Source organism: Podarcis raffonei, chromosome 11, assembly GCF_027172205.1.
Source record: "Podarcis raffonei isolate rPodRaf1 chromosome 11, rPodRaf1.pri, whole genome shotgun sequence".
Lineage (NCBI taxonomy): Eukaryota > Metazoa > Chordata > Lepidosauria > Squamata > Lacertidae > Podarcis > Podarcis raffonei.
This window is the reverse complement of record NC_070612.1, coordinates 62,595,909-62,606,582: the sequence shown is the minus strand read 5'-3', so window position 1 is coordinate 62,606,582 and position 10,674 is coordinate 62,595,909. Positions and strand designations below refer to the sequence as shown.

Below are 10,674 nucleotides of genomic sequence, written 5' to 3'. Positions count from 1 at the left end.
GCCCCCTCCTCCCTCCCTCCCTTCTCCCCCGAGACTCTCGTGGCGCAAGGAAAAGGACGCGCGCTGCAGAAAGTGGGGCGGGAGGCTCGGGGTTTTCTGGAGAAACAAACAAACTTTCGGCGCCTGGAGGAGAATTGGGCAACGTGGAGGCGCTTCTGGCTGCGGCGCTGGGCCAGTGAAGCCCCTCGGAGCGCCCAGGCGCTGAGTCCAAGTTCTGGCTGGCTTCCTGCCCGAGGTCGCTCTCGGTTCCCGCGGCGGGCGAAGGTGCCCGGAGGTGAGCGGGGAAGCCCGAAGGAGCCGAGGAAGGAGCGGAGAGAAGTTTCTTTCGGAACAACAAGGCGCCCCCGGCGAGGTCTTTTCGCGCCCGCGTCGCCGCCAAGATGGGCTGCAAGAGCGGCTGGGGCTGCTGCGGAGTCCGGAGCGGAGCGGACCTGCTGTGCCTGCTGACCCTCTGGCTGGGCTTCTTGCTCCCCGCCTGCAGGACTCGCCTCTACACCAACCACTGGGCGGTGCGGATAACCGGCGGGAACCAAGAAGCCAACAGGATAGCTAGCAAGTACGGCTACATCAATATAGGACAGGTAACCCTCCGGCCGAAGGGCCCCGCGCTCGCCCCACGGCTTCGCGTCCCGCCGGGCGGGGAGGGGGAGGCGGCGGCCAGGCCGGGAAGCGGACGCCCCTCCGCGGTCATCTCCTGCGGCGGGCGGGCGGCGCAAAGGGCAGGTAGAGGTCTGGCCAGGTCTTCCCTCCTCCTCGTGCGCGCCCCAGAGTTCTGGAGGAGCAACTCGCGGGCTGGGAGGGAAGTGTTTCGACGGCTGCGGAGTTGAGACCCGGGGGGAAGAAGGGCAGGCCGACTGGGGAAGGGGAGAGGCGGGCTGGGGGGAAGCGGAGCGAGAGAGGGAGGGAGGACTGCGAGGAGGCTGGGGAGGGCGGCGGGAGGAAAGCTCCCTCCGACGGGGGCATCTTCCTTCGCCCCGGGGCTGCAATGGGGCGCTGCTCGGCAGCTTCTGAAAACGGGGAAAGAGCCAAGCCGCTGAGCAGCCCTTCCCAAACTTCCTGTGTTGAAGAGGTAAAGGGGGGGACGACGACTCTCCCTGTCTTCTCCGCTGCCGCCGAGGCTCGCGCCCTGCCCGGAAGACAAGCCCGTGGATTTGCTCACTCTTGGGCTTCGGCTATTCTTTAAGGCGCCCCAGAACTCACCCGCCGCCCGGAACACGCAGCTGGCTCTGCCTGCGTTTGAATCCCTCACACCTTTCCGGTGGGGCTTTGCCTCCAGGCTGCTTGCTGAAGACAGGCTAATAGGGCTGGGCGTTAATCGGAAGGAATGGCTCCCGGCTTTAAATCTCCGAGGAGGGGGAAGTGGAGGGCGGAGGAGGCGGCGCCGGTTTGGTTTGTGTCCCTTCGTCGGTCGTAAAAAGGTGACAATCGCGCCGAAAGCTGGGACGCAAACCAAGGGCGCCGCGAGGGGAGCAGGAGCCGCGCGCTGCGCTGCCGACCAGGTGGATTTCTCGGTTCCCCTGGAATCCTCCCCGCGCCCCGAAGGGCTGGAGCTGGTGGGGCTCCGGCGCCTGAGTCAGAAAGCAGGAATTTGATGCATCTGCCCGGGTGCTTGCTCTGCTTCTCTCCGGGTTTTCATTCTGTTGCTGGGGGGGGGGCAGCTCTCCCCCCCCCGCCCTAAGCAGCTAGTAGTCGGAGCTCTCGCAGTTTACAGCCTGGCCCTTCCCCGTGTCCTGAGCTCTCCCTTGCTCTTTCTGCAGTGGACTTTGAGCACAGCAAATGGAAATCAACATTTTAACAAGCAGATGGTGTGTGTCCCTCCTCATAGACGGGCCAAGATTTCGCCTCGGCTTCAGCCAGCATAACAGAGAAGGCAGCGGGGGCGGCGGGAGACAGGATCACATTTGTACCATTAGGCATCAGCCCTGGAACTTTTCACTACTAGGGATTCCCCCCCCCCCCCGCATTCGGGAAGTATAATTAGGAATACCTTTGAACACAGATGGAGTAAGCGAACCCCACTCCATCAACTCCACTCTTCTGCAATTAGGACACAGGCTTCTGAATCTGATGCTGAAACTTCAGTTGTGCTAGAACCTCAAGCCCCCCCCCTTAATTAAACAAATTTCTGATAGTGGGTAAAGACTTAATCATGTTGATTTATTTTTTAAGCTGAATGATGGGGAAAGTTACAGAGGCTTTGCTACTGCATGATGCCTTGTGCTGACCACGGACCTTTGTTGAGGGGACATAGGAAAATGAATGACGAGAATACACACTGAAAACAGTGGAGGCTGTCTGAAGGCCCACTGAGAGAGTTGCCAACTGGGTTGCACATATCCCTACAAAAAGCTTTCCCTGGTCCTCACAGCATCCCCTCCCTCCACTTGAAATAAGGCTTGAAATTAAAATTCTGTTGTATCCAATATAATGTGTTGCGATGTGTGCTTGGTTGTGTTTCTGCTGCTCGCAGCAAGTTTCTCTGGTTTGCATATGTGTCCATGAGCCCCAAAAGGTTGGTGACCCCATGACCATTGGAAATAATGGGAACAATGAATGCCAATTGACATGACATGCTCAACTAATTGACTGTCAGGAGCATCTAGAGAGTGGCTAAAAATTCAGCTGTCCTGCTAAAATCCAGGGAGTGCTGAAACCATTATGCAAGAGGAGGTGTAGGTGTTCAGGTTTGTAGAAGAAATGTTCAAGTCTTCAATAAACGTTTTGAGGAACACTATGTAACTTTCAAAGTGCTTTAGAAAAGTACTTAAGCTTCAGTGGTATTTCTACTGACTTTTCATTCCATATATGCGGTTGGCAGGTTCTTTAATGCAGATGTTTGGGAGATGTCTAATGTTTGAATTAAAGTGGGCTTGCACTTATCTGACTTGATTTAAATTTACTCGTATAGGAAACACCTGGAATTTGCAGAATCCACAGATGTTTGGTTAGCAAACACCTGGAACTAGCTACATCCCCCTGCCAAAAAAGAAAAAGGCAATGAGAAAATACTTGGACCCAGACAAATGCAGTCACTCAGTAAGGAAACACCTGCTGCATGCAGTAACACTTAGAAAATACCCTGCTGCTAAACTGTCATTCTAGAAAAGATGGAAAAATAGATTCTCATTACTGACAAAGTCTCCGTGATAACACATCACACATTTCATGGCACTTAGCCAGCCAAGGTGTGAAGCATGTAACCCAGAGCATAAGCCATGGATGGCATGGTTAAAATAACACACAATAAGAGTTTTGCACTTATTCTTTATGACCCCAGTACAGGATAGTGTTTCCTTCTGGTTAACATATTTATTACACAAAGGCAGAAGTCTAGGGCACCAGTTTCAACCTATACAATACAGATCTTTATTTTATGCTGTAAGAACCCATAAAATACACCCGAGCTATCATACTATCAACCTCTCCCTTACCAACTAGCTCAGATCAAAGGACAGTAACACTTGTTCATTTTTGTTATGTTGTGTCATAAAATCAGTTCACACATACTGCATGATTACAGTGAAAGTTTCAAAAAGTAGTTTATTATGGCCCTTAATTTGAAGAGCTTTCTCTCATCTTCTATGAAAATAAAGTGTTACTGCACAGGCAGTGTAGAAATCTTTGCATAATAAAAGTTGATGTCAGCTACTGAAGTTGTATACACTAAAATACAGTCAAAAGGAACTGATCTACAGTCTACCTGTTGGTGCTCAGTCAGTTAATAAAAACTGTTAGATAAATGAGCACAATAATGCAAATACTGAAGTGTCATTCTATGCTGATCTTGACTAGAAGCAGCATTTTGTGTAATAACATCGACAATTCTAAACTCTTCCTGTATTTTGGTATTGGTTATTCTTACTTCTGTTTCTATAGTTGAATCATAGCAACATGATAGATAGATGATAGATAGATAGATAACAGAATTGATTAGATTTTTTTAAAAAATCCCAGATTATTATTTTCTCATGCTCCATGGCTCAATAAGACATATAGGCGTGAATTATATATTGCATGTACACATAGTACTATTGTTAGGTTACTCAAGCAATACAGTGAATAGGTGTCATGAGATTGCTTATATGTAATAATGCCACACACTGGTAGTATTAATAAAATACTAGTTAAGCTTCAACTTGGGGAAGATAAATATTGGACAAGTCTGCAAGGAGAACAGATTTCTCAGATTCAGAAAGAGATAGCCTCCACTATTAGAGAGTTCCAGAGCTCTGTCTAATCAGGTTATGTGAGATCAATTTCAACCGGTTATTTCCGAGGTTGTGGATAGGACGAGTGAAAGCAACCACCTGTCTCCTTGATCCTTACCAATCATGACTCATAAAAACAAGCCAGGCGGGTTGGGCAATGGGCTCTGTGGGGTGGTGAATGTTTCCTTCTGTGAGGGTATCTTCCCTGAGCCCCTTAAAGAGCCACTTAAAAAAAACAACAACAACACCAACCAATGTGGCCAATTATTGCCTGGTCTCAAATCTTCCATTCCTGGGCAATGGATAGGGAGAAGGCCGTCTCTCAAGCTACGTTCTGCTTAGTCAAACCATTTCCCCATCTACTACAGGGCTGCCTCCTCTAATTGGTAGAAGCTCTCTGGCAGAGTGTTTCTTTCCTAGCTATGTTACTTGTGACTTTTTCAAGTGGAGATGAACCTTGGCTCTCCTGCATGCAAAACATATTCCCAACCATTACAGTATTGTAATGATGTGCTAGTGTGGATTTTTACATTGTTGATGAGTACAGATCATGGCATTGGTCCAGCTAGCATTGCTTTACTATAAGATATACCCATCAATGAACTATATGTGACCCTCGCAGGTACAAACAAACATCTTGACCTTTTAGTACTTACTGCAATTATCACCTTTCTATAAGAAAGAAGTAGACTTCACAACTTCTTTCAAAAGTAACTTTATTATCTGGGAAATGTAAGTGATTGAGTGGGTGGTCGTTGAACAACTCCAGGAATATCCGGAGGATGTGGACCATTTGGACCCCTTCCAATTGGGATTCAAGCCCCATCATAGGACTGAAACCGCCTTGGTCAAGCTGGTCAGTGATCTCTGGCGGGCTAGGGACAGAGGTGAAAACTGTTTCCTGGTTCTGCTGAATCTCTCAGCGGCTTTTGATACCAATGACCATGGCATCCTTCTGGACCGTCTACAGGAGTTTGGAGCTGGGGGCACTGCTTGTACAGCTCCTTCCTCCTGGGCCGTGTCCAGAAAGTGGTGTTGGACCCCTGGGCAATCACTTGTAGGGAGCCTCAGGGCTCTGCCCTCTCCCACATGCTTTTTAACATCTATGCAGTGGTGGACCTTCCTTTTTTGAGACCGTGAAGCTTGAACAGGTCTGGGGGCCCCTTCGCAACCAGCAATGAGGTCTGGGTAACCACTGTTATTTTCTCCTGTGGGATTGTTCCATGGCAGATCACTTAAAAAAAAACAAAAAACGAAAAAACCCCAACCCTCCTACATCTCAGATTTTGATTAATATTGCTGCACTGAATTATCTCACATGTCAAAGTATTTTATATGACAAGCTGCCATTCAATTATGCAAGCAATTTAATTTGGAACACTTCATTAGAGAGAATGGTCATATACTAGTATAATAAACAAAATTGGTATTAAAATGGTATTAATATTATTAACTTGACAGAGGTGAAAGATGACTAAATACTGCTCTAATACATCTATAGTTCAATGGATGCTGGGTCACATATATCTGCCATTACCTAAGAATCCAAGGTCTCTGGTTTTTTGCTGTCCTTTGTATTCCAAAAAATAGCAAATACTCCCAGGGAGGTTGTTTAATTGGTTTACTTTTAGGACAATAAGTAAGAGGTCAGAAAGGCAGTGATTATGTTGTCAGCAATTTTTAACAGGTAACAAACTAGTTTACCTTAGCAGGTTTACTTTTAGGACATGAGGTAAGAGGTCAGAAAGGCAGTAGTAGCCCTGTCAGGAATTCTTAAGAGGTGACAAACTATTCTTGTTCATATTCACGTTTCTATGTGAATTTGTAAAAGAAATTGTGTATAATTTTATTCATATTCCGTTTACCCCATTTTCTGACTAGTTCTTTGATTCCCACCCCCCTCAAGCAGACACCTTACAACAGGGGTCCTCAAACTCTGGCGCACGGGCCACATCCAGCCCCCAGGGTCCTAAATCCAGCCTGCCTGGCCATTTCAGAACCCGCTGCAAAGTCCGAGGTGGAAACGCCACACCAGGTTTACCTCAGCCTCAGGCTCTGCCTCAAGCTCATTCCCCAACCCCTCATTCTGCCTCCCCCTCTGTCCTTGGGCGCCTCTTCCCGGTCTCGGCACACACGGATCTCACACGACGCACATGTCCCGCTTGAAGTCAGTGGCAAACACCTCTCTCGGTTTCCATGGCCCGTCTTTTTGTTTATTTCCCCATTCAAGAAACTGACCAGCCAAGGTGGGGTTTGCAGTCTGTTTCTTTTTTGTTGCTCTCCTCTGCTCCGTTCCCACCCGGGTCGGCTCCGTGGCGTCGCCCAGGCCTTGTCTCGTTTCCCAAGAGATCTCCGATATCAGGATTTTTAAAAAGAGGCTTCCCCATAATGAAGGGAGGCTCCTTGGTTAGGGAACTGCAGTAGTACAAACAGGTCCAAGCTGCAATCCACAATTCCCCAGCCTCTTGAGCTGCTCCTTCTCTTTTGACCAGGGTTACTCGTGAGAAAACGACTCTGTCTCTGGGGTGCAAGAGGGCACACTCAGGGCTTTAGAATTGGGTCCTGAGCTGTGTGCCTTTGGGAGTAAATTCAACCCAGAAGGAATGGGCTGCTTGGTTCCCCGTCTCTGCGTTAACTTCACACTTCTTCCCTAAGCTCATTTAGGGAGAAGTTCTTTGAGTGAAATTCTTAGTAAATTTTAAAAGGGTGGAGTGGGGCAGAACCAGGGTGACAGTCTGGCATCAAAATCTAAAACCTATTTATTATTGTGGATTTTTAATAATGTTGCAGTATATATATGTTTGAGCACTGAGCATTCATATTTTTTTCAAACTATAGTCCGACCCCCAACAGTGTCTGATGGACAGTGAACCGACCCCCTGTTTAAAAAGTTTGAGGACCCTGCCTTACAACCATCATATTTGAAGGGGGCAGGGAGGAAATAAATCTGGAACAATTTTTTTTCTCTCTGTAAATTTTCTTGCAGTTCTGCCTAATTAAGGTTACTGTTTAACTTGAAAGTTTTCATACTCCTACACAAACAAAACAGTAATTCAATGGGGCTTACTCTTAGATAAGTGTGCATAGGATTGGGGCCTCATTTGAGGATTAGCAAAGACAAACATTAACCTTGAACTTCTGAAAGTCAATGGAAGGCTTAAAATGTTGATTTTAATATGATGAAGTTTTGGGCCAAAAGGCCCAAAGGAATAGAAAACTTTAGACTTCAGTGAATGAGGAAATTCTTCAGAACTTATGAGTAACAGGAAATATTTTTTAAAAGAGAAGACAAGAGTCAGATCTTACAAACCAGTTCTTGAGAAAACTGTTAATATTGATACTAAATTAATTTTGAGAGAAGTAGTAGTTGACTATTTCACTAATCGAAAATAGTCAGTTAACCTCTCAAATACTGTTAAAATATGGTCAAATGTTGAAAAATGCTACTCCAACATTTAAGGTTATGCTTAACTGAAATAGGCACACTGCAGAAACTTTTTTCCTCTCCCTGAAAACTACCTCACTCTTCAGCAAATTTCAGGACTGTAAAACATTTTCAGATATGAAACTGTTTGCATCCTGGCTTCCTTCCTGGCACTTCTTCAGAACGAAGGCTATGCTTTCTGCCTTCACTCTGAATTGCCTCCATGACATCACATAGCCAAATCTACTGAGCTACATAGCACTATGTTGTTGTTTAGTCGTTTAGTCGTGTCCGCCTCTTCGTGACCCCCTGGACCAGAGCACGCCAGGCACTCCTGTCTTCCACTGCCTCCCACAATTTAGTCAAGCTCATGCTGGGAGCTTCGAGAACACTGTCCAACCATCTCGTCCCCTGCCGTCCCCTTCTCCTTGTGCCCTCCATCTTTCCCAACATCAGGGTCTTTTCCAGGGAGTCTTCTCTTCTCATGAGCCTCAGCTTCACATAGCACTATATACAGTGTTTTTTCTGGGGGTACGCATACGCCTAAACATTTTGTGAATCTTTGTACTTTTGTCCATTTACTGTATTTTCCCCGATTTGAACTATAAAATGGTGATTTTATTGAGTCAAAATGGGAGTTCCCCTAAATATATATTTTTTTAAAGAAAAAAAGCACTGACTATATATATCACTATATATCACATTTACTATAAGACCCCAGTTTGACTGGAGTCCCAGGACAAGAAGAGGAAGTTTGTGAGAGGGAATTGTGCAGGAGCAACAAACAAGACACACTGTGAATACCAGTGAACAGTCACAAAAAATATAAAAAACCCAAATAGTGGATGTTCAGGAATACTGTGGCCCCCTCACTTCACATCAAAAAATCTTGTGAACTGCCCAGAGACCTGTGGGTATAGGGCGGTATACAAATTTAATTACTTAATTAATTAATAATACCCCTTAGTTACAATCAGTGCAGCAGTGATTCAAAGCGTTAATTTAGTGGAACTCTCAGAAGTAGACTTCTGCTAATATTAGAAAACCCAAGTTAACTTTTTGTGAAACAATGCATTCTAATAAATTGAAAAATCATTTTTACAAATCAGAAAGTTATGCAAATATAAACTATATAAGTGTATGAAAGAGACTTAACAGTTCTTGCTGGTTTTTATCTTGGAATTGCAATGTCCAGGCATAATTAAAAGAGTAAACAAAAAACCACTACCTACTTTTTTGAAGAGGGGGCAGTGATGGAGGTATAGCAATAAGATGGAGAGCATGCTCTCATTAGGGTTAATGGCCAGGCATCTTACGCAGTGTGCTTAGTGCTACTTATGGCTTGCCAAAACTTGGTGCAGATCAAATTTATTTGGTTCTTTTTGCAATTTGTGGTATTTGGAAAGTTGTGACCAGCCATAACAAAACAGCTCATACAGAAAACACAGTGAGACTTAAATTTAGGCATGTATAGGACAGTAACACCCAGTGAACTTCATGGCTGAGTGGGGATTTGAATCGTGGTCTCCCAGGTCCTAGTCCTACAGACAGCAGAGAACCTTCCCCCCCCCCCCCCAATTTGCAAAGTCACAGATACGTGGAGCTGCCAGTGAGAGATATTGTTTCATTCTGTCCATTCATGTCAACAGAACATGATTATTTTCAAAGTTGAATGTTTTTATTTCTGTAAAGAAAAGCACTTAAATGAAAATGATTCAGGAACTCTCATGCAAACCTTTACAAAAGTAGAGTGATGACCCACCATTTCTAAAATAAATTCCAGCATTATGCTATCCTTTAAGAGACGTGGTAACCAGAATTACACACAGTATTCCAAGTGCCGCTGCACCATTGTCTTGTATAAGGCCATTATGGTATTTCCAGTTTCTGTTTTCAATGCTTTTCCTAATGGTCACTACACTATAATTCACCAATTTTACTGCTGCCACAACCTGGCACACAACATCTTAACCACAACATCTTAACTGAGCTTTCCGCTATGACCCTAAGATCTTAGTTCTTGGTCAGCCACCGCCAGCTCAGACCTCAACAGCATATATGTAATCTAACATTTTGTCCCAGCATGTATCACTTTATACTTGTTAACACTGAATCAGATTTATCATTTCAAGGCTCATTTACCCAGTTTGGAGAGAGCTTTTTGGAGTGCTTTGCAGTCTCTTTTTGATAAAAGCTACCCTGAACAACTTGGTGTCATCAGCAGACTTTGCTAACTCATCTCCAGGAAGGGCTAGAAAGACTCTGTCTCATGCTGCAGATTTGGGTTCAAAAAGCAGGCAACACATAACCAGTAAATCTCACCCACTGTCACAAACGCACAGGACCATAACCAAGAACTACAGCAGAATGGTTTTATATATTTCAAGATATAAGAATATTTATTCTACTTACACTCCTCCCTCCATACCAAACACACCATCAGATACACAAAATCAAATGGGCAGGGACACCCAAAAAAATCCTCCTTTCTCTCATAATTTATGGTCTGCTCTCCCCATCCTCATGCTCAACCTGTATTCCTAGGAAAAAAGATGCAGCAGAATTCAAATAAAACCTTTATTCTTATAGAATCATAGAATCATAGAGTTGGAAGAGACCACAAGGGCCATCGGGTCCAACCCCCTGCCAAGCAGGAAACACCATCAGAGCACTCCTGACATATGGTTGTCAAGCCTCTGCTTAAAGACCTCCAAAGAAGGAGACTCCACCACACTCCTTGGCAGCAAATTCCACTGTCGAACAGCTCTTACTGTCAGGAAGTTCTTCCTAATGTTTAAGTGGAATCTTCTTTCCTGCAGTTTGGATCCATTGCTCCGTGTCCGCTTCTCTGGAGCAGCAGAAAACAACCTTTCTCCCTCCTCTATGTGACATCCTTTTATATATTTGAACATGGCTATCATATCACCCCTTAACCTCCTCTTCTCCAGGCTAAACATGCCCAGCTTCATGCTTGGGCATGGAGCTTAGTTATTCAATTATGTTATGTTACATTTTATATATATATATATTTGTCCTGCCCTC

General features: G+C 45.3%; 1 protein-coding gene across 4 annotated transcripts in view; it reads left to right on the top strand.

The window, feature by feature from the left end:
* The window catches only part of PCSK5 (proprotein convertase subtilisin/kexin type 5), a 226,911-nt gene continuing 216,237 nt past the window's right edge, over nt 1–10,674 (top strand). For 3 of the 4 annotated variants that reach the window (XM_053408620.1, XM_053408618.1, XM_053408622.1), the window contains exon 1: nt 1–581. In XM_053408620.1, the coding sequence (XP_053264595.1) occupies nt 381–581 (201 nt within the window). In that variant the 5' untranslated portion in view covers nt 1–380. Of the gene's footprint in view, nt 582–970; nt 1,070–10,674 lie in introns of those variants that run through there. The other variant, XM_053408619.1, reaches the window with a different exon arrangement.